At 38.0% G+C, this 24,137-nt stretch overlaps 1 protein-coding gene across 3 annotated transcripts in view; it reads left to right on the top strand.

The window, feature by feature from the left end:
* Positions 1-24,137, top strand: part of Kpna5 (karyopherin subunit alpha 5) — a 68,588-nt gene that overhangs the window by 37,067 nt on the left and 7,384 nt on the right. For 2 of the 3 annotated variants that reach the window (XM_076552466.1, XM_042262078.2), the window contains exons 6-12: positions 640-771; positions 2,464-2,552; positions 8,653-8,752; positions 15,893-16,056; positions 18,277-18,355; positions 20,425-20,550; positions 21,422-21,549. In XM_076552466.1, coding sequence (XP_076408581.1) covers positions 640-771; positions 2,464-2,552; positions 8,653-8,752; positions 15,893-16,056; positions 18,277-18,355; positions 20,425-20,550; positions 21,422-21,549 — 818 coding nt within the window. Of the gene's footprint in view, positions 1-639; positions 772-2,463; positions 2,553-8,652; positions 8,753-15,892; positions 16,057-18,276; positions 18,356-20,424; positions 20,551-21,421; positions 21,550-23,121; positions 23,346-24,137 lie in introns of those variants that run through there. The other variant, XM_042262083.2, reaches the window with a different exon arrangement.

Here is a 24,137-nt window from a genome sequence, read left to right on the forward strand (position 1 = left end):
CAATACAGTTGTATTTATGTGTGTGGCTATGTTGCTCATGAGTGCCAGTGCCCTCCGAGGTCAGAAGCATCACATCTGGAGTTGCAGGCAGGTTGAGACCCCAGGTTTTGGTGCTGACAGTCAAACATGGGTTCCCTGTAAGAGCACATGCGCTCTTCACCACAGAGCCATTACTCCAGCGTCGCCCACCTTTAAGGTCATAGCTGTGACTCTGGTTTCCACAGGTCTTCAGTAGGTTGTGACTTTACTGGTCTCCGTGAATGCATTCTCCTAAGGGATATCAAGAAGAAATTTGTAAACCTGCAATTGCTTTCCATGTGTTTCCTTATTTACAGCTGATGAGGGCTAGTATCGCTATTGATGTTAAATATAAATTATTTCTTCAGGGTTTTTTTCCTTAGTCTTTCAGAGGTTCTGCTGTGTGAAAGATTAGCAAATGTAATAAAACCTTTATGTTGAACAAACACCTAAATGTCTGGCATTCTAATTTTTATGTTCTTAAATGAGGTTGGGGTGACATGATCCCCCAAGAAACAAATAGCATTTATGAGTTTTTCACTCTATAAGTAGTATCTCTATTTCTTCTTCTCTTGTGACACTTCCTTTATGCTTTCTTTTATTTCACTTTTCATTCCTTAGTTTGAAGCTGCCTGGGCATTAACTAATATAGCCTCTGGAACTTTCCTGCATACCAAGGTAGTGATTGAAACTGGAGCTGTTCCAATTTTTATCAAACTTCTCACGTCGGAACATGAAGATGTGCAGGAACAGGTAAGTTTCTAACTCATGCCACATGTTGTATGTAGAGATTTAAATTTTCTATTGAAAATACTACTTGTAATTTTGACCTCCACTTTGACTCATTTTTATTCCTAATTTGCCTAACATTTATTTAAAATATGTTAATTTTTTTGAGTCTCAGATTAGAAGTGGGAGAGAGGACTACTTTAGCTATAATTCTGGGGTTTTGATGAGAACTGGTCTCAGCACAGGATCTACTGTTTTATTTATGATAGAGCACATTGAGACATAAAGAGGAGTGCATCATGGATGCCTGCAAGGCTTACATCTGGGATGCTCGGACTCATTCTCTGCATGTACAGGGCATATCTTACTGTTTCTTGAAAATAGTGTATTACTTCTAATTGAATCATTTTAATAGATTTCAGTAGTAAATGTTCAAAGTTTTTTTCTAAGAGAGAAAATCTGATAATATGATTAGACCATCCAAAGAAATTCAAGTTTTGGGTACTTTTGTTTTTGCTATGCATGTTCATCTGTTCGTCTCCTGTTCCATTCATCATTTAGTTTCATGAAATTTTGTATCCACTTAACGCTAATATTGGAAGGTTTTCTTATGAGGTTACTCTTCCAAGAAAAGGTTACTAATTATCCAACACAAACTCATATTTTTCAGTCATTCATTATTCAGTCCTTAATTGTACATTTGCTATTTCTAGCTTACTAGTGTTAATAATGTAGTCGTGAACATCATTGTGTATTGGTTCTTATATGCTTCTGGGTTACTTGGTTATTTTAATAAGGAAAGGGGACTACCCTGTCAAAGCATATAAAAAAATATATAGCCCCACCAACAGAGAGAGTACTTTCTTTTTAAGATAGGGTGACAGGGCTTTACTATGTAGCCTTGGCTGACCTTGAACACACAGAGATCCACTTGCCTCTGCCTCCTAGGTACTGGCTAGGATAAAAGGCACACATCACATCTGCCCCCCTCTTGATACTCTTATTTCAGATAGTAAGAATTATCTTCAAAGTAATTTTTTCCTTATCTTGTTTTAATTTTTTTTTAATCTTAGGTCTCAAGTAGATGTTAAAAATAATAATTTATGTTTTAAATTCTAAAATAAGACTTTCCCAGTTGAAAATATAATATGCTTTTATATTTCCATGAAAACTTTAAAGTTAGAGTATGATAAAATGATAATTTTCATTTGGATAGTTCCTCATATAATTGAAATTTACTACCATTTACTTTTCAAACTATACTAAACTGATTAATCTTAAATTTTTAGTGATCATCTAATTCTCATCTTAGTTATTATTTATATTTTGTCCATGTATTTTCTCTCTTATTCAAAAATCAGTACCATTCTAGCTAGAATATTCTTGGCAAAGGAGCAAATCTCTAGTATAAATAATGAGAAAATTTGCTAGATATATTTTGTCTCTTCTGGTAGATTCAGAATAGACAGACTCGTTCAGCTCTCTTTAAAGAGTACTGAAAGTTCACTGGAATGTGAGGGAAACTTCTTAAGTGCCCTTAATTTAGGATTAAAAATGCTATAGCACTGCATTTAAAATTTTCCTTTCCTTTCCTATTTCCTTGCCTTTGTTTCTCAATGTTCTTGAAAACCATGGTTTTGTTGCATTATTAACACTCTTAGCAGGGAGTGTCTGGCTTAGGACGTTGTCTTAAGAGCACTGTTTTATTTTTCTCAGGCTGTTTGGGCCCTTGGTAACATTGCTGGTGACAATGCAGAATGCAGGGATTTTGTTTTGAATTGTGAGATACTTCCACCTCTTTTAGAGTAAGTATTTTGTTTCAGTTTATCATAATTAAGTTAATTTTGCATTTGGAAAAGAAAGCTAGATACTCTTCCATTTCTATATAACAGTTAAATTCTCAAACAGTGTTTTATTTTGTAGTTTTTATTTACAATTTGCCAGGTCTAAAGTTACTTGAAAATAGGTAAAACCAGAAGAAAAAAATCAATTGTATTCTTTTTTAAAATGTCTTTTATGATGCCAGGAAGTGGTGGCTAATGCCTTTAATCCCTGTACTCGGGAGGCAGAGGCAGGTGATATCTGTGAGTTGAGGTCAGCCTGGACTACAGAGCAAGTTCCAGCACAGCTAGCGCGCGCACCAACACCCCCCCCCCCCACACACACACAGAGTCTTCTGTGTTCTCTTAATCTGTACTTATTAGTAGTCATCACTTACTTGATGACTTCAGTGCTAAAATAATTCTAACAAGGATATATACTACTTTATAATATAATAACATTTAAGTGGTTCCATAGCATGAAAATTTTTTTTAAGATTAAAAATATTATGTATTTATTGTGTGTGTATTTGGGGACAGGAGTGTGTGCACATGACTACACTTATCCATGGAGGCCAAAGGAGTGTGTCAGACTTCTGAAACTAGAGTTATATATAAGAAGTTGTGAGCTAGGATCTGAACTCAGGTCCTCTGCAAGAATAGCAAATGCTCTTAGCCACTGCCCTGTTTTTCCAGGGCCTCATAAAATAGAATCTTTAACACTGAAATACTGAAACAAATTGTGTATTCATGATGTCTGCAGAATTTTATATTTGTTTTTGAAATGTCTGCATTACAATGGCCATAAGAGATTTTTGTTTTAGTGCTTGACAGTTACTTTTTACTAAAGGTGACTGAGCAAGTGGTTTCTTCTCTGGCTGCTTTACTTACAAAATTTATCTTTTTTTTTAAGATTTATTTATGTATTATATATACAGTATTCTGTCTGCATATATTCCTGCATGCCAGAAGAGGGCACTATATCTCATTATAGATGGTTGTGAGCCACTGTGTGGTTGATCATGTTTTCTTTATCCTATTAATGTGGTTTATTACATTGATAATCATGTATTGAACCATCCTTTAATTCCTGGAATAAAATTCTATCAGGTGATACTCTTTAATAATTTGAATTATGAAATGAAATTTCCTGGAATTAATTTTCCTAGAATTTTATTGTAAAATTTTATCTGTACATTCATAAGGAATATTGGTCTATAGGTTTGCCTTGACTTTGCTTTGAGGGTGACATTGTCTGGGTGCTTGGGAAATATTGAATTCTTCATAGTATTCAGTAGTGAAGCCAGAGTGAGTGACTTGTTAGAAGCTCATTCTGAGTCTTTTTCCTTTATTGGCTTAAAATTGTATAAAGTTATTTTCCTTTTGATTATTTGAGGTAATATAATTATCATCTTAAATTAACAACAATTTTGTCTGGAATTTTCACTGGTTTAGTTTAAGAAATTATCCAAAACTCAGCTCTCTCCTTCCCTTTAAGTTGTTATTGCCACAAGTTAAGTCATTATATATTGTGGTCTGTTGCTAAATTGCCTTTTAAGTCACATAGGGAAAAGCGTCTAGCTCATTCGCATGTCATGATCTTTAGTAATGTTCCTTATTTGTGTGGTTTTAGCCATTCTGGATTGGCCTTTTATTTCATCCTGAAAGATTTCCTTTAGCCAATCTTGTGAAGCAAACCTGCCATTGATGACCTTCCTTGACATATAAAATTGACAAGGAATCCCTGCTTTCTCCTGAAATACTGACAAAGGGATAGTGATTCTAGATAGAGTGTTGAATGATTCTTTTAATTTCAGCACCATAAATATGTCACCCCGTTGCCTTTGTCCTCCTTTATATGAGAAAACAGTTGTTACCAGTGAGCCTTTGGACACACGGTGGGTAGGCTACTTGTTCCTTCGCATCTGATCTTTTCCTCCTTAGGCTTTTGAGACTTTGAGTGTGTGTCCTAGTGTGGATTTCTTTGAGTTTGTTCTTGGAATTTTCACTTTCTTGGTTTGCTGATACAAATATTCTTTCTGCTCTGTTTCTTCTCTCCATTTTGTACTTCCATTATGCATATATTGGTAGGATTGATTATGTCCCATGGATATCTTAAATTCTCTGTATATTTTTGTCTTCCATTTATTTCCCGTCATTTGAATTAGACTGCCTTCAGATAATACATGGATTCTCTCTGCCTGTTCAGATCTGCTGTTGAAAGCCCCTAGTGAATTTTAATTTCTTTTTTTTTTTTTTTTTTTTTTTTTGGTTTTTCAAGACAGGGTTTCTCTGTGTAGCTTTGCGCCTTTCCTGGAACTCACTTGGTAGCCCAGGCTGGCCTCGAACTCACAAAGATCCGCCTGCCTCTGCCTCCCGAGTACTGGGATTAAAGGCGTGCGCCACCACCGCCCGGCGTGAATTTTTAATTTCAAACCTATACCTTCTGTTAGTATCTTATAATTTTTATATTGATAAGTTTCTATTTGTTCATTGTTTTTCTTTCACTAAGAATCCTTTAGTTTTTAGTTTAGTATTTAAGTATTTATGGTAAAATCCAATGTCTAATTCTTTTTTTTCTTTGTATGCCTCTTAATTCTGTTATTAAGTGACCCAATATTATTTATTAAGCAGTGCTGTTTATTGTACAAGAGAAGCCACGAGGCACAACAAAACCCACTATAAGAGTTTATTAAGGGAAGGGGATAGAAAGGGTGTGCATGGACCTATGAATGACCATGCAGGAAGAGAGGGAAGGAAAAGGTGCAACCCGCTTTTATAGTCCCCCCCCCCCACATGTGCATGTGGGCTTATAAAGCTATGCCAAGCCTGCACATGCACATAGATTATATGACAGGCTGTGTTCAGATTATGTAATGTAGGATGTAAGACCCTAGGATGACTAAGCATCTTGCCTGACTTCTGGACAACACATGTGTGCTCCTGTAGCTGGGGGAGTGGCCAGGAATTCTAACAAATTCCTTGTTGAAAACTGCACATTTTGATAATAATAGAACTCAGATTATCTTCTCTTGGGTTCTAATGATCCTTATTATAGTTGCTTGTTTAAAGTTTTTTTTTTTTTTTTTTTTTTTAAAGTTAACTTTGTAAAGCTTGTGTTGTTGGATATTTATAGTCTCTAGTGTTTCTGTGCCTTTAGCTTATTGGAACTTATGGTTTAACAGCATTTTAAATGTTTGAAGGCATAAAAAGAAGGGGGAGGTTTTGAAAATTAGTTTTATTCATTTTACTTTATGTGAGTGTTTTGCCTGCATGTCTGCCTGTGTACCACCTATGTAGTTGGTGTCCGCAGAGATCAAAAGAGGGCAGTTGAATCCCCTGGAACTGGCGTTACAACTGGTTGTGAAGAATCACTGGTTGTGAATCACCGTCACTGGTTGTGAATCACCGTCACTGGTTGTGAATCACCGTCACTGGTTGTGAATCCCCGTATAGGTGCTGGGACTCAAACCTGGGTCCTCTACAGGAGCAGTAAGTGCTCTTAGTGGCTGAGCTGACTTTCCAGCCCTTGAAAAAAAGATGTTTTAAAAATTGTCTTCCTCGTCAGCTATGTATCACTTAGCTGCACCAGATGCCGCTGTGACTCAGCACTTTATGCTAAGCCTGCAAATCAGGCAATAGCTAGGGCCTTCCCAGGCGTTTTCCTGAGTGAGTACTCTGACCAGAAGATGTGTGACTATCTAGATGTCTGCTACACCAAAGCTCTTCTAATGGCTTATTCCTCCAGAGTATTTCATGCCCTAGTTTTCCCTTCCATGTTTTCAGTGTCTTCCATTTGCCCTATATTCTTTGCTCTAGGTTTCTGCATTTTATTAAGAGACATTTAGCTACTTTTCCACCTCTAGCAAATTCTCAGATAGGCAAAGTAAAGACAAACACACATTGTATCCATTTTTCAGGGTCCCCAGGAAGCTGACACCACATGTAAAAGCACTTGGAAACAAGGTATATGCTCTTACTCTGCTTGCTCTGGAACAGGGACCCTCCAGAGAAAAAGATTCCATTTTAAAGTCAGCTGCCAGGCTAGAGAGATGGATTTGAGCAAGGATGAATTAAAATACAAGAAAGGTTCATTGATACATTTCAGTCCTTCCCTGGCAGTAAACTTTTGACTGTCTTCCAGAATTCTGACGAAGTTGATAAGAACAGTGTGTACAACTTGTTGTTGTTGTTTGCTCTTTGTTTGTGGTGCTTGGGAGGGGGGGAGAAGCTTCTTAGGGTTCTCTTCTTTGCCATTTTTGCTGATATCATTACAAAATGGGATATTTTTTTTTTCCCTCAGCCTAGGTTCTCAATATACCTAAGCAGGTTTGTGAAGATCTGTAGCAGCTCAAAAAACTCCTGAAATTACTGGGCTAATTTTGCTGTGTGTGCTCTTTTTCTAAGATATAAAGACTTAGTATGATGTCACCAGGGCCCATACCTCCCTAAAAGTTAAAAAACAACAACAAAAACAAACCCAAAACTACATTAGGGAATCTCCTGTTGTTCATTTAGTGTGTGCCTGTCGGGTTCAGAGAACAGCTTGTTGAAGTCAGTTCTCTGCCTCCATCATATGGATCTTGTGGATGGAACTCCAGTAGTTAGGCTTAGTGGCTAGTGCCTTCCTACTAATTCATCTCACTATCTTGGAAGTCTCCTATTTAGATATAAGTAACATATAAATTAACAAAGAACATATAAATAATCCTATTAGTTACTTTTGTATTGATGTGCTAAAACACCATGGCCAAAGTATCTTACAAAAGAGTTTACTTGGGCTGGGCCTGCAGTTTCAGAGGGCTAGAGTTTATCATGGCATGGTGGCTGGAGCAACAGCTAGGAGCTCACATTCCTGGAGTAGTGGAAGGCTGGTGAAGCCTCAAGTCCACCCCTAGTGGTACACCTCCCCCGCCTAGGCCACACCTCCTAATCCTTCCCAGATAGCCACTGGTTGGGGGGAACCTATGTGTTAGGGTCCTCCAGAAGCCCCATAGAAGACCACCAGACACTTATGCAATCAGCAAGAGCGTTTATTTACTCTACCAGCATATGTGGGGTTGTTCACCTGTACAAATGGCAACGATGACAGGAGGAATGTGCAGGCTCCTTTTAAGCACAGCTAAGGGGAGTTGTAGAAGCAGTTGGGTCATCTTAACTATGATTGGCAACTATGGCAAGTGGCAATTATGTTAGTACATTTCTAATTGGCTAGGGCCAGCAGCTGACTAGGGCTACAGTTTTACCATCTTTGGGCAAGTTTGGTCAAGCTCCAAGTGGGGACGGTATAGAGGATTTGTCACTATTTGGTCATTGCCTTGAGATACCTTAGGGGATGCCCAGGCTTGGTACCTGCTGTCTCCCTCATCCCTGCTGTCAGGGGCGCTGAAGACTGATTATTCATTGTTCGTGGTTCTTTCAGAAACTGCTTGCTCAGTCTCAGGAAATGGAAACTGAGGCCTGTGAAGACTGAGCAGCCTGTTATGGCATCTGCTTGGCTTTCTCATTGAGTATTCAAATATATGAGCCTGTGGGGGCCAGTCTCATTCAAACCACCAGAATAATGAAGCGTGTTGTATGTGTAGGGAAACTGTTAATAACTTCATAGGGAGCTCAGAGAAAGAGACATTCTTGTTTCAGATACTTAGTTTTTAAAAATCTTATCAGGATTCATTGCAAACCAGTTTTAACAACACACATTGTAAAACCTGTTAAAATAAAAACAAAGAACTTCTTTTACCAATAGCTGACCTTCACTTAATATGACACTATATATTCCCTGCTTCTTGATTTTGGATAATGTAGCATTATTTTCATTATTTTAACAAAGTAATCGTGTACATTTCTTCTGACATCTGTTATTTTCAGTCTGTTATGATTTAAGTGTTTAGCTCTTAGATTCAGACTTGAGAAAATAGAACTATAATAATTTTAATGAAACTATAGTGAATTTTAAGTTCCCTTTTTCTGTTTGATCAGTTGAAATATCTTATAAAGTCTATCAGAGAGAATTTAGTTATTACAAGAAAATAGTTGAAATGGAAAAGTGAATATAAAATGACAGTTCTTTTTCTTTCCTTGGCAGGTTATTAACAAATTCAAACAGACTTACAACCACCAGAAATGCTGTGTGGGCCCTCTCAAATTTATGTAGAGGCAAAAACCCTCCTCCAAATTTCAGTAAGGTATGACTGAAGTATACAAGTTAAGAAATCTGTTTTCATAAGTAAGTTTCTTTATGATAAGGTTTTTTGAGATTGAGTAGACTCTTGATTTTTGCTATTTTCTCTATTAACTTGACTCTATTTATACATTCAGCAAATTAAATAGATTTATAGATTGCTACTCTTCTTTTGCCTCTAGATCCTCTGGCTAGAAACTCCACTGTAACCAGATGTCTGTATGTCTTAGAGTTGAATTAGAAATGTTTGTAGTTTAGTTCTTTTCATTTTTAGGAAATGGAAGTTGTTCCCCAACCCCCATACGATTAAGGTGGTTGTTCAGATCCACTGTTAGGTAATTGAAAATGGAAAATGACACAGAGACTTTGAGATAAATCATCTGACATTCTCACTGGCTGGTACTTTCTGAAAAAAATCCAGCACCATAACCATAAAGAGACCTGCATGCACATATCACTCTTTTATCACCTGGGTTATTGCAATAGCTTTCTAGCAAATCATCTTTCTATTTTTTTATTTTTTGCCCAGCTATCATTTTTTTTTGTTCCCAAGAAAGCAACAAGAATAATCTACAACTTTGAAACTACACCTCTGTTCCCAGTGACTGCCTATGTTTTATTCAAAGAACAAGATACTTTTGTTAAATGCCCTGTAAGAATTGTCATACACCAGTCCACTGTGATCTCCCTGACTCGTGTTCTATTTGCCATCTCTCTTTACTTTCTGTCCTCCCTAGACCGTTGGCCACTCCTCAGATTCACACAGCATGGTTTGCTTTAGTCGTTCTCTCTGTTTAAAATAACTAAGAAATGATTCTTAACTCTTTTAGTCTTAGGACTTCCTTCCATTTTTAAACGTTACGAAGATCTGTATCAGTGACTACTGTTGCTGTGACCATGACCAAGACAACTTACAAAAGAAAGCATTTATTTTTTTTTTTTTTTTTTTTTTTTTTTTTTTTTTTTTTTGGTTTTTCGAGACAGGGTTTCTCTGTGTAGCTTTTGCGCCTTTCCTGGAGCTCACTTGGTAGCCCAGGCTGGCCTCGAACTCACAGAGATCCGCCTGGCTCTGCCTCCCGAGTGCTGGGATTAAAGGCGTGCGCCACCAACGCCCGGCCAAGAAAGCATTTAGTAGGGCTTATGGTTTCATAGGGTTAGAGTCCATGATGTCAGAGCAAAGTAAGCAAGCTGCAGACATGTTGACTATATAAGAAGTTGAGAGCTCATATCTTTATTCACAAGCAGGAGACAGCACACTGGGAATGGCAGGAGTCTTGAACCTTCAAAGCCTGCCCCTAATGACACACCTCCTCCAACAAGGCCACACTCCCAGTCCTGTCCAAAACAGTTCCAGTTCTACCACCTGGGGACTAAGTCTTCTAACATGAGCCTTTGGGGGCCATTGTCATACAAGCTCCCACAGGATTCAAATTCTTTTATTATATGAGTTACATGTAATAATACTAGATTAAAATAAAAAACTATGAAAAGTTTCAATATTTATTTCACTTATAACAAACCAATTACATGTTCAGTAATACTTTTCACAACAAGCATGTTTCAAAAGGAGGAATTTTATAAGAAGAGTGTCTGTTTTGTGTGGGTCTGCTAATTGAACTTAGAACCTTTTGTGCTGAACCACCGAGCTACATCCTTAGCCTTTTGTTGTTGTTTTGAGACAGGGTCTACTATGTGGCTCAGACTGGCCTGACACTCACTGTGTAAACCAGGTTGGCTTGGGTCTCGCAGAGAGAGATTCATCCGACTCTGCCTCCCCTGTGCTGGGGGTAAAAGTGTGTACTGCATGCCCAGCCAGCGCTTTGTTTTCTGACTAGGGTCTTACTATGTTGCTCAACTACGTGTGTACTGTTGCTCATGCCTCTGAAGTGCTGGAGTTGCAGGTGTGTACCACTGTGCTTGCTCAGTTTTACAAGTCTCACTTGTCTCTGTGCTAATTTGCTGTGCTGTGTTGTTTTAGCTGAAGAATGTGATGTTTGTTTGGATAGTTGAAAGGATGTTCTTTGATACTATACCAAAACTTGAAGTGGTATGCTTATTTGAGACAAGGTCTCACTGTGTAACCTTTGCTGGGCTGGAAATGTTAAACCAGGCTGCCCTGGCTTGGGGTAAAGGCATGTGTCAAAGTCCATCAGAGTGGTAGTTTCTTAGGAGTTTCTCTCATTGAGGAGTTTAAAATTCCACCAGTGAACTTTTTCTTTTCTAGTACATTCAAATCCATCAGTCTTACCTTGAATTTGAAGAGTCTTTTTCTCACACATGATCTTAGAACACTGTGCTTTGGCCATTTGGAAAATAATGGTCCCTTAAATTATATATAGAAACCATCAGTACTAGCAAGCTGTCAGACTCAAAAGGGAAGATGCAAGTTTTCTAAAATTCTAATTTTTGAAATCTGGAAGTTATTATTGGCAAGAAATACAGTCAGTTGTAGTTCTTAAAGTGACAGACTCACTTTGTGTGTAGTTTCTAAACTACCCTCCAGACACTTAAGACTGAATAAGGATTAAGTCATTCAGGTAGAAAGGTCAGTCAGTGAGGAAAGCAGCTAATCCAGTATGCGACTCAATCATGAGAGTGCTTGTTCAGACCACCCGAGTATTTCTGTGAGTGGAAGTGTTGTATAGATGTTTCTCATTTCATCTGATAAATTATTCATGGAAGGCATATGTTCAAGGGGGGAGTTTATTGAAATTTTTATATTTTACGCATAATTCAAGGTGTTTCTTAAATGGACTCTCCCAAATGTTCCTTTTTGTTGGAGGTGAAGAATATAATGATGTATAATGAATTTTGCTACTTCTGCCCTGGCTTGTGTCCAGGTTCCAACAATTTTACCCACCATTTACTTTTTATTCATTAGTTTAAATGTCACCAAAGTAAATATTTTACTATTAGTTATAAAAATAGTTTTGAGATCACACACCCACTAAAAATGTTTCAGGAATTTCCTCTCCTGGTCCTCCGATGACCTACTGTTCTACCACACGAGCAGCTTGCCTGTTCTTACAGTGGTACTTGGCTGCTTCTCTTCTTTAAGATGTTTATGTGTGTGTGTGTGTGTGTGTGTGTGTGTCTGTGGAGACCAGAAGAGAGTGTCAGGAGTCAGCAGGTGTGAGCCACCTGGTGTGGGTACTGGGTGACTCCATCCTGCAAGAGCAGTGTCGCTGATAACTCATCTCTGCAGCACCTGGGCGGATCTTCACGTTGCCTTGACTTATAAGGTGCTCTACTGACTAGTGTACTTAATACTGTAATCTGTCATAGCCGCCCTGAGGTTTGCTCACCCCATTATTTTACTTTTTTTTCTTTTGACATAATATATTATTTATATTAATTTAAAGTAAATCTTCTCCCATTGTAATGGACTTTTGGATAAGATAAATTTTGTGGTTGTGTAAATTTTCTGTTGCTCACTTTATGACATTTTATTTCTTTTTTTTTTTTTTTTTTTTTTTTGGTTTTTCGAGACAGGGTTTCTCTGTGTAGTTTTGTGCCTTTCCTGGAACTCACTTGGTAGCCCAGGCTGGCCTCGAACTCACAGAGATCCGCCTGCCTCTGCCTCCCGAGTGCTGGGATTAAAGGCGTGCGCCACCACCGCCCGGCGACATTTTATTTCTTATGCACATCACATTTTCAGTGATTATCTCCCTTAGTCTTTGGTTGCTCATGTTTACCCAGAGTTCTGTCCTCTCTCATTAACCTGTCTGACGACAGATTTTTTTTCCAGTGTCTTTTTCTTTGGATTGTTTTGTTTTCTTTATGGGTGCTGTCCTCAGCCTCAATTATCTGTTCATCCTTAGCTTTGGATAGATTTAGGACTAAGGCACAAAACTCACTAGAAAATGGGTGTATGTGTACAGCCTGTTATCTCATGAGCCTTGATATGGGGTGATTAATCGGGCAGTGAAACCTGAGTATCTTTTTTTTTTTTTTTTTGAAACCTTAGAATCTTTAAGGAACTTCATTTAGAGTGTTTTCTGAGTGTGTTGTGCTTTCCAGAAACAGATGTTGCATTCTTTTGCTAGACGGTAAGGTTTCGTGTAGCTAACTCAGCTAGGTCCTGGAGTGGAAGAGAGGTTGTCCCACGCTTTCTGACCCCTTCATGGCTTTGTTTCAGCCTTCACTCTGCCTGACACCCACTCCCTTTCATGGCTCACACTTTGTTGTCCCTTTGTCCTAAAGTAAAACCCCAGTGTTTGTCTTTGAATGCTAGTCACCTCCCTGTTGATGGAGGACACAGGGTCTGAGCTCTAGTCACATGTTCTCTTTCCCTTCCTTGCCCCTCAGTGTCTCCTGTCTTCTGTGGCACCAAGGGACCATTTTTTTAAAGGCATTTTAAAAAGTACTGGGGAATAAATTGGCTTTTTCTGGCACTTCTTTCTTTAAGTGTTGGTTGTTGGCTTTCTGTTGATTTGTTCTGTTTTGTTTTGTCTTTGTCACAGTCATTTTTTATTAATTTAGTCATTGTGGGCAAGATTTTTAAGTATCTACTGATTTCCTCAAAGGTAAATTTATGTTACTGTTCCTTGTTTCTGACAAGACTATGGGACAGAATTGTTTTTAGCTTGCTTGTATAAACTCTAGAGCTTTGTAGGTTGGTTGTTTTTGACATAGTATTACTATGCAATCCTGACTGACCTGAAACTCATAGAGATCCACCTGCCTCTGCCTCTTAAATGCTATGATTAAAGACATGTGTCACAACACCTGACCCTAGTTCTTTGTTTTTTAATTCCACAAAAGTGTATATATCAGCTATCCTGAGTTTTTTAAACTTAGAAATCTCTATAGTTAAAAACAACAAAAACAAACTGTTCCAGTGGGGGATTGGAGCTCACAACCGTCTGTTAGTCCATTTCCAGGTGATCTGATGCCCTTTCTTGGTCTCTGAGAGCAACAAGCACACAAGTGATGGACAGACATACATGCAGGGAAACACCCATACACATAAAAAATAAAGTAAAATATAAATAAAGCAAACTGTTTGGTGCATTTCCCTTTTTCATGGAGGTTGTTGGCACAGGTGGAGGCATGGTTATTGAGGAAGGATCCAATTGTGCTAATTCTATTTACTAACTTATGGATGGACACATGTATTTTATAAGCCAATTTCTCACTCTGTAGACCAGGTTGGCCTCGAACTCACAGAGATCTGCCTGGCTCTGCCTCCCGAGTGCTGGGATTAACGGTGTGCGCCACCACTGCCTGATAAGCCAATTTCTGTACCTGAGCCCTACAGTTATCCTTAGAGGAAGGATGCAGCAAAAATAAAACCAGTTTCAGAAGATATAGTTTATGTACTGTTTCAGTCTTCAGAGGTACAGGAAAAAGTAACATTAAAACATTGTAATTCTTTTTAACTTTGTCATTTTTAACATATGTACTGCTACCATTATCTGTAGTTTTGATTTCTGAGTTTTCAACTACTCTCGGTGCAAACATGGCAAACGGGAAACCCAAAAATAAGTAATTCATGAGCCTTACATTGCATTCCTTTCTGTATACCATTACAAGACCTTTGCTCTCCTACCCTGGTACAAACACCTTTTGTTCATGCTGTGAAGTGCTTCTCTTCTAAATGGAATTATGAAAGTTTTCGGACTAATAAGAAAAGTTATATTGAGGTTGCTGAAATCTATGGTAAGAGAAAAATCATGTGTCCATAAAATGCTAAAGAACTAAAATGAGTCATGTTAATTTTGTTGAAACTTCAACTTCAGTGCCTGGCAAGGGCTTGGCTAAAATAGGAAGATATTACATCTGTGTCTATGTGTATAGGAAAACAATACAGACCTATGCATGATCCCAGGCACTGGTGGCTTAGGATGTATCTTCAACAGAAAAGGGATGAGAATGAAAGCCACTACTCTATCTCCTATCTGAGGGATAAGATTAAGGGCTTTGTGAGGTTGCCAGCTAAAAAAAGTCAAAGTAAGTTGGAAAGAGACTCAGTACTGGTAATGGGGGACAAGAGCTGATATTTGAGTAATTCCTGTATGCCAGGCATTGTTCTTAGCTACATGCATTCTTGCACATGTGACAGTTCTTTATTATGTCTGTTTTACATGTGAAGAAATTTGGATATATGTATAATAGGTAATTTTTTCATGCCACAGAGGTTAGCAAATAGTATTTGAATTAGAGTTGTCTGACAGGAAAATAGCAAAGATCACAGAATTGATCTGATTTAATAGTCTGTTTCACAGACTTGGGAACAGTCATTGAGAGCTGTAAGTACCTTGCTTACTTTCACACTGATTCGTTGTAGTTATGAGATAGTAAAATAATTATGGTGCTAGAGGGATTAAGGCATTTCTTTGTCGTGTTTTTAGCTGGTGTTTTCTTTGGATTTTGTTTATTTCAGACAGTATTTTATTACATAGTGGGAGGTGACCTCAAAGTCCTCCTGCCTTAGCCTTCTGAAAACTGGGATTATAGGTGTGCATTAGAACACACCTGTTGAATTTTGTTTTGTTTTGTTTTAGTTGAAGATATATGACATTATTCATTATAGTAAGAAGAAATGGAGCTGGATATGGTGGCACATACCTGTAATGCTACATTGAGGCGGCAGGAGATTTAAGTTGGAGACCAGGATAGATAGTCTATCTTATGGCTAGCTAGCATGTTCAGGGCCCTGAGTTCAAGCCCCAGCATCTTAAAATAAAACAAACCAGAAAAAAGAAAGAAAGAAATATATGCTATCAGTAGTGGTTTCTTTTGGAAAACCTCTCAGAATATTTGTTTTTACATTTCCTCTGTCTTTGCTGCTTAATTATTCAATTTATTTGTGTTGAGCACATGTAATAAATAAACTAATTTAAATTTATTTGTAAACATGAAGCATTTAGGCTTTTTAGTCTAGATATGTATATAGCTTAAATATCAAAAGGAGGTACTAAAGATATATATTTTATTGCTTTAACATGTTTTATTCAATAACCAATTAATAGCAACCATAATCATTGATACTCATACACCTCATCATAATCTTGAAATAATAGAACAATTCTCTAGTACTTTAATTGTATTAGATTTTGGTTTTTAACTAAATTTCTACATTTTGATAAGGAACCTTGGTATTAAAGAAAATAATTAAATATTAACTCATTTTTTCTTACAGGTTTCACCTTGCTTAAATGTCTTATCACGATTGTTGTTTAGCAGTGATCCAGATGTGTTAGCAGATGTGTGCTGGGCTCTTTCATATCTCTCTGATGGACCCAATGATAAAATTCAAGTAGTCATTGATTCTGGAGTCTGTCGAAGATTGGTGGAACTTTTGATGTAACTATAATTTATTCTTAGTAGTTACATGATTGTATATTAAGTTTAATAGTTAAGATCATGGCGTTAAACATTTCAAAAGTCACCATGTTTAGGAAGAATTTAAAAGTTACTAACTCCACCCTTTATAGAGTAGCTATAATCCTTAAATACTGGTCCTTCAATATATATATTCTGAAATGCAAGGAAATTATTTTATAAGTTAATCTCTGTATGAATGAAACATTATGTAGGAGCCTTAACTCAGGAGGCATTTATAGAATGTCTGTTAGCACCAAAGGTGACATGTGAAATGTTATTAGGGAGAGAACATAATTACTGCTTTCACAGAACCAATAATCTAGTTTATTATTCTTTACAATAATTGACTTGAATACAAAGCCAGGAAATTCATTTAGTGTCTCCATGGTGTTTCTTTTACTGGCCGGTCATTACCTTTGTTTAAAATCACAGTTTTTCCATGCAAAGAAATTAAAAGAAAATTTTGTTTAAAAAGGTGTTATAGCTTCTATATCCTCCAACCTTCTTTCCAATTGTCTTCGTTTTGTCAAAAAGCCATTAGTAGTAAACTAGGCATGCCTTTAGTAGCTCATGCCTTTAGTCCCAGCACTTGAGGCAGGGGCAGGTGGATCTCTTGAGTTTCAGGCATAGCAAGTTCCAGATCAGCTAGAGCTACATAGTGAGACCCTGTCTCAAAGAACAACAAAACAAAAACAAAGTTAGCCCAAGTGAGGCAGAGGGCACAAAGCACAGAGTTGTGCTCAAGGGGTGATGTTCCTGTATGAGGACAGTGTCAGCAAAAGCTAGACAGGTGCAGTGGGGGTCAAGGCCCCAGCTGGAGAATGACTTCTACCAGAGTGGGTAGACAAGCAGGCCAGAACAACAGTTAGAGCCAAAAGCTCATGACCCGGTGGTCTCTCTTGTCAGATTATGTAGGAAGATGTGAACTAGAGCACCTGGCTTCTAGTCAGAAAATGTGAAGGGAAAAAGCCTTTGCTCTTAGATTAGAATTAGATCCCTCAGTGGAAACCCATGGCTTTCCAAATAAGGAGCTGGTTAAGTCTGTGTGCGTATGTGCATGGAGGCTTTTGGGCCAGGGACTCTAGAAATACGGTGAACACACTCAGGGCACAGCTCTTGGTTTCTAAACATCACTGTTCCTTTAAGGAAAGTAGCTTTTCTAGAGAAATTATTGGATTAGAATGAGGAAAAATGAAATGAACACAGAAAATAATGAGCTTGGAAATAAATAACAGTAATGTATTATTATAAATTAGTGAGGGCTGGAGAGATGGCTCAGAGGTTAAGAGCACTGGCTGCTCTTCCAAAGGTCCTGAGTTCAATTCCCAGCAACCACATGGTGGCTCACTACCATCCAGAATGAGATCTGGTGCCCTTTTCTGGCCTGCAGGGATGCATGCAGGCAGAACGCTGTATACATAATAAATAAATAAATCTTTAAATAAATAAATAAATTAGTGAATAGCAGCAACCCCAGAGTCCACATTAAAATATGTGGATGGGTCAATAGGAGATAAGGCATATGGTCAAGATGATAGCATTACAAAATGGTTGTTAAAAAAAATACAAATAGTTACTAATTCAGATAATGAGCATACAGATACTAGCACTAGTGGGGGAAAGAGGAGTCAGCCCTGATAATATACATGTAAGTAACATTATATGTTATATTATATGGACTGAAAAAGTTATATTTAGGAATATATATGTGTATACATACATGTATATGCATGCAATAATAATTTGTAAAAAAAAAAAAGAGACCATGAATTTGAAGGGCAGAGGGGAGGGGTATATGGGAGGGTTTGGGGAGAAGAAAGGGAAGGGAGAAATGTAATTATAATCTCTAAATAGGTTAAAGAATGGGATTTTTATATGGTCTCAAGTATTTCCTCATCAAATACTAAGAATAAAGAGAAATTGAGAATAGTAAAGAAGAATAACATGATATACAGTCTTAGTGACCAGAGTTCAGTACCATAATAATGAGACAGAGTATACACAGTGTGTCACCTGATAAGATATAATGAGGTTATATAGCATTTATAATACTGGATTGTATTTTTTTGTCTTTAAAATATTAGTAAGTAAAAATTGAGTAGGAGCTCAGAGTGAAGACTATGGAAGTTTTCTGTACTATTTTTCAGCTTTATATCACTTTTAACTTGTTAGTGTGTAAACTTGTATTTTTATTTTTAGGCACAATGACTATAAAGTTGTATCACCCGCATTAAGAGCAGTTGGTAATATTGTGACTGGTGATGATATTCAGACACAGGTGAGTTGAGAATTTAGGACACATTGTTAACATTGTTTCATATCACTTGGTTGTGTGTTCATAAGGCTTAGCTACTGTAATTGTGTAGGCATCTGCGGCAGTAAGCACAGTTTTCAACTTCAGTTACTCACCTAATTGGGTAGGTACTGTCACAGAGTCCTGTCAGTGCATATGTACCACATGTTCTGCTCAGAGGATTCAGAATCCTTTTGATTTATTCTTCTCTCATACAATACATCCTGACTGCAGCTTCCCCTTCGTCGACTCCTCCCAGTCTGTTCCCCCACCTCCACTCCCCCACTTCCCTGAGAAAAGAGCAGGCCTCCCAGGGACATCACCTGGACATGGCACAACAAGGTACAGTAAGACCAGGCACAAACCCTCACATCAAGGCTAGGTGAGGCGACTCATAGGAGGAAAAGGCTCTCAAGAGTGGGCAAAAGAGTCAGAGACACCCCCACTCCCACTGTCAGGAGTCCCCCCAAAACACCAAGCCAACAACCATAACATATACACACAGGACTGAAGCGGCTCTGTGATTGCCACCAGTCTCTGTAAACCACCACGAACCCTGCTTAGTTGATTTCCCAGCCCCTTTGGGCCCTGTTCTCCTGGTGTGCTCCCACAATTCCTCCTCCCCTTCTTCAGCTGGAGGAGCTTCAAGGGGAGGGACCCCATGGAGACCTCAAACTTGGGCTGGCCATCTTTCTAATGTTCGGCTGTGGGACAGCCAGATGTTAGAATTCAGAATCTTAACTAGGTAGAAGTCATTGAAATAAAGCAGGGTGCCCAGTTATCTCACTCAGTAGAATTTGAGAGTCAAACAAAGCAAACTAACGAGGAAATGCTTGTGCTATGAGCTGATCATCCAGTGAGTGCATTAAGGTTTTATAAGATGCGTATGATGAGAAATCTGTAGTTCTGTAGATGAGTGGAACTGAATAAGTAGAGTAGTACTTAAGTAGATGAGATGAGATTTATAGTCATAAGGAGAAAGGTAGATACATGAGATATGTTCAATAACCATTAAACAACTGGAATAGCAGCTGTAATTTGTTATCAATAGGTTATAGGACTTGAGAATCAGATTATAAGACCAAAGGAAAGCTAGCAAGGAAATGATTCCAGAATTGATGATTAACGGTGTGTGCACATACCTGTTTGGGAGAATGGTAAGATGTTAAGATTGACTCCAGATAGGTTTCTGTTTTGATAACCTACCACAGTTCTTAAAAGAATAATCATTAACAGGCAATAATGTCCATTTTAAGGGTAGTTCTCTATACACTGCACTTGCCAGCTAAATTTTCAAGGTGTTAATGCTGCATACCTTCCACCTTCGCTAAGTCAAAATCATTGTGGATGGTCATCAATCTTAGGACAAAGCAGGCAGTATTTATGCCAGTTGTTTTTTGTGTGAGATAGGGTCTCATTAGTAGCTCTGACTGGCTTTGAACTCACAGAAAACTGCTCCTCTCTGCTTTTTGAATTCTGAGATTAAAGACGTGTGCCACACACCTAACTAGATAACACTTCATTATAAAAGCCAAATTCTAAAAACAAAACAGAATAGATTTATTCTGTACTTGAAAATTTTTATAATGCTTTACATGGGTTTGGGAAAGAATATCATTCAGTCACTTGTTTTGAAAAATGAGGTTAATCCTATCTTCCTCCACTAAGTCATTCTAAAAGGAGTTTTCTAAGTTGAACTTTGCAGATATTTCTATGGGTATGAGCGGAAATCATAACTTTCAAGTTTTGAGTTTCAAGACTTACCTACTTGGTAGTAGTCTTCCAAACCTAATCTGTGCTGATAATGTGATCACTGTATTACTTTAATTTGTATGTTTGATGGGTATGTCTCTGATTCCCACTGCAGTGGAGAACTACAGTAGCACTAGGTAAGACCTGCTAACAGCAGGGTGTAGACGTTCGCAGGTGCCTCGTTTTCACCTTGACAGGAATTATTCCTTCATTTCTCAGATTGACTTCTGTACTTCTAATAATTCATAAGATGTTTGCATTTATACTAAAGCCCCTTCTGTTTTCTGTCTTCCCCATTTTAGGTCATTTTGAATTGTTCTGCATTGCCCTGCCTCTTACACTTGTTGGGTAGTCCAAAGGAGTCAATTAGAAAGGAAGCCTGCTGGACCATTTCTAACATCACTGCAGGAAACAGAGCTCAGATCCAGGTAAGCACCTTTCAGAGCTGAGATGACAGTAGGAGGGTCGGGGCTGGGATGGCCGGCGTTCAACATGGCCTTTTCTTCTCTAAGTGAAAGCACTTGCGGTTAGTAACCCAGTGAGGGATGCCCGTTACGTCTGTAGAAGTAGCTGAGGTGTAACATTAGTTTCTGCTGAGCACAGTGGCTCACCCCTGCAATCCCAGTACTTAGAGGCTGAAGCAGGAGGAGATTACAGTTTGGAGGCCACATGGATGGGCTATACATAGGGACACCTTGTCTAGGAAGAAAAAAGGCATAGGTGTAAATTGAGACTGAGTCAGGATGATGATTTTTGAGGCCAGAATGGGCAGTATGGGAGACCCTGTCTGGGCAGGGTTTCCATCAGTTTGAAATATCAGGAATCATCTTTCTGTTGGCTTTCGGTGTTTATTAGGTTCTGTCAGCTTTCTTGAGCCAAAGGATACTTAACCATTTGGTTAGTCACATGCCTACAGTTTATCACTTTTGATGTTTGTATTTTACTGACACATTCTCCATTCTTTAAAAAGTCTCATTTATTTTTACAAAAGAAATCAGTTAAAGTGTTGACAGATTACAAACAGAATCTTTCTAATACCTCTCACATCTTAAGATGTAAAAAAATCATGTGTCTGTAAAGCACACCGTGTACAGGTGCCCGTGGCAGCCAAGGTGTCGGGTTCCCTGGAACAGGAGGGACAGGTCATTGAGAGCCACCCGATGTGGCTGCCGTGAACCACACCCAGGTCCTCTGCTAAGAGCAACAGTTGCCTGTACTGCTGAGCCGTCCTCGGCCTGCTCTCACAGAAAGCCTCTTGATTTCAGCGCTGCACTAATTTTGTCGGATCCTTTTCCTTAGGCTGTCATAGATGCAAGTATTTTCCCGGTTTTGATTGAGGTTCTCCAGAAAGCAGAATTTCGTACCAGAAAAGAAGCCGCATGGGCCATAACTAATGCCACATCGGGAGGCACTCCAGAGCAAATCAGGTGGATTCAGATTCTTTAACACTGTCTTTAAATGTGAATCAGACAGTTTGAAATAAAACATGTTTTTCATTGATGGATGAAACTAGCATCTTTATGTCTGTTTGGTATGCAGTAACACGAGACGACAGCATTTGTTGTCTCTTTCCTCTGGTTTCTCTCATTTTTACTTAAGTGAAAGTTAACTCCATCTTCCTTGGCAGAGATTAGAAATTCAGATGGGAAGAATTTGTTGATTTGCAGAAATACACTGTCATGAGCATTAGATTTGTTTTAAGCATTAAAATCATAAAATTAACTATTATATAGAAATTAGACATGTGACTATCAACTTGTTTAAAGTAAAATTAAAATATGCATTTGTTTAGTGGTGTTCTCTTCATTGGTGGTTGTCTTGCTGGTACATAGTGTAGTGCTTTAATGCACGACTTGTCTTTTTCCTTCTATACCGTGTTTTATTAGCTGTGGCTTTTATTATGTATATTACTGACTGCACTCATAGTTGGTACATGACTTTAAGTAAGCCTGGCCAAGTCCCGGTCAAGTCCTGTCCCTCGGTAAAACTTGTCACAGGATCAGTTTTGACAGAATCATTTAACCTTTCTAGTCGAGTTTCTTCTTGTTAATGAATTCAGTAACCATATGAAAAGTGCAGTGTGTGCACTTGATGTGCTCAGCGCAGTGCTTACTAAACATTGAGGTCTCAGTTAGAATGAGGTACTGCTGTCGTTTGTAACTGTCATTTTCAAGTCTTGATTCCAGTCTCGGTGTATTGTATATCTTCCATCTTTTTTACTTCTTTTTTTTTTTTTTTTTTTTTTTTTTTTTTTTTGGTTTTTCGAGACAGGGTTTCTCTGTGTAGCTTTGCTCCTTTCCTGGGACTCACTTGGTAGCCCAGGCTGGCCTTGAACTCACAGAGATCTGCCTGGCTCTGCCTCCCGAGTGTTGGGATTAAAGGCGTGCACCACCACCACCGGCCATCTTTTTTACTTCTATAGCAAAGATAGACTTTGTACCTCAAATAAACTTAATTTCTCTACATAATCTTCTCATTCTTAAAAATCCTCCCATTAAACTATTTAAGAAATATTTTCTATTAAATATATAACTCTTAAAAATTTATAAAATGATAAATTATGATACTATCTTAGCAAAGCAAAGGATTTTAAATCCACCAAATGAGAAACAAACTTCTTGTTTTTAGAGACTAGTTCTCACTGTTGTGTGCCTTTTTCAGTGGCATACGTTTTTCTTATAAAAATAGTACAATATTTGAAAATATATGTGTACATACATGTATGTGTGTATGAGTATGTATGTATATATGTATATATGTATGTATGTATGTATATTGAGACAGGATCTCACTATGTTGCTCTGGCTTGTCTAGAATTTACATGTAGACCAGACTGGCCTTGAACTCAGATCTATTGGCTTTTATCTCCTGATTGTTGTGAATAAAGATGTGTGCCACAGTGCCCTTCAGAGGGGAAAAATGTAACTTTATCATGCTAACAGTTATTTTCATTATTCACCTTTCATTTTGTAACAACTTTTCATTATTTCCTTGGCCAGGCTCCCAAGTGCTGAGATTATAAATGTGCCACTGTGTCTTGGTAGACCAGTTGTCTTTCAGAACCTTCACATATACTGCCAACCTTCTTCATGTCTGTGTATAGAGATAGCATCTGTGCCTGCTCCTTTTCTGTTCTCCCTTATTTTAATTAGTATTTCCTTTATATCATGTCATAAATATAAGCAGTAATAAAACAGACTTTGCTTTGTTGTGTCTTGTTTAATTGCTCCTGTTATTTTTATCTGTGTTAAGCTGAAAGTAGACACATATACGGGAAGAAAATGTTTTAATCTCAGATTAGATTCAGCATGCTTACCACAATAGCTGTGCTTATTGTTGCCAGTTATTGCTCTGGTAGCTAAGTCAATTTAGCTACACCAGGTATTTTTTATATATTTTATTTCATTTAACCTCATACCTATGAGATATTATTCACTCAAATGTTTTTGTTCTGTTACTTGGAAATTGAGTACATACCTTCTTTTTTTAATGTGTGGGTGTGTGTCACAGTGCATGTGTGGAAGCCAGAGGATGACACTGTAGGATCAGTTTTCTCATTGTGGGTTCCAAGAATGAACCCAGGGAACCCTTGCACAGCAGGTGCTCAGCCACCCTGCTCCCCCCACGCTCTCTCTCTCACACACACACACACACACACTCCTTTTTCAAAGGAGCAGAAACTTTTGTAACATACTTCCTGTTGGGAAACCGAGGTAGAGAGAAGTTGCTCAAAGTTACATAACTAATTAAAAGTGGAATTAGCATTTGAAACCATACAGTCTGGCTCCAAAGCCTGTTAAAAACAGGTAGAACCCTTTGTGGTTCATATGAACTCTTTGCCAAGTGAAAAAAAAATATCGCTTCATTTATATAAGAAGTGCAAAGTAGGTAATAGTAAAGGTAATAATAATGCATTAGGAAATTAAGCGATATTTCTGTAAACAGTATTTTTTTTTAGACAGGGTTTCTTTGTGTAGCTTTGGAGCCTGTCCTGGAACTCATTCTGTAGCCCAGG

This window comes from Peromyscus maniculatus, chromosome 16, assembly GCF_049852395.1.
Source record: "Peromyscus maniculatus bairdii isolate BWxNUB_F1_BW_parent chromosome 16, HU_Pman_BW_mat_3.1, whole genome shotgun sequence".
In the NCBI taxonomy this organism is placed as follows: domain Eukaryota; kingdom Metazoa; phylum Chordata; class Mammalia; order Rodentia; family Cricetidae; genus Peromyscus; species Peromyscus maniculatus.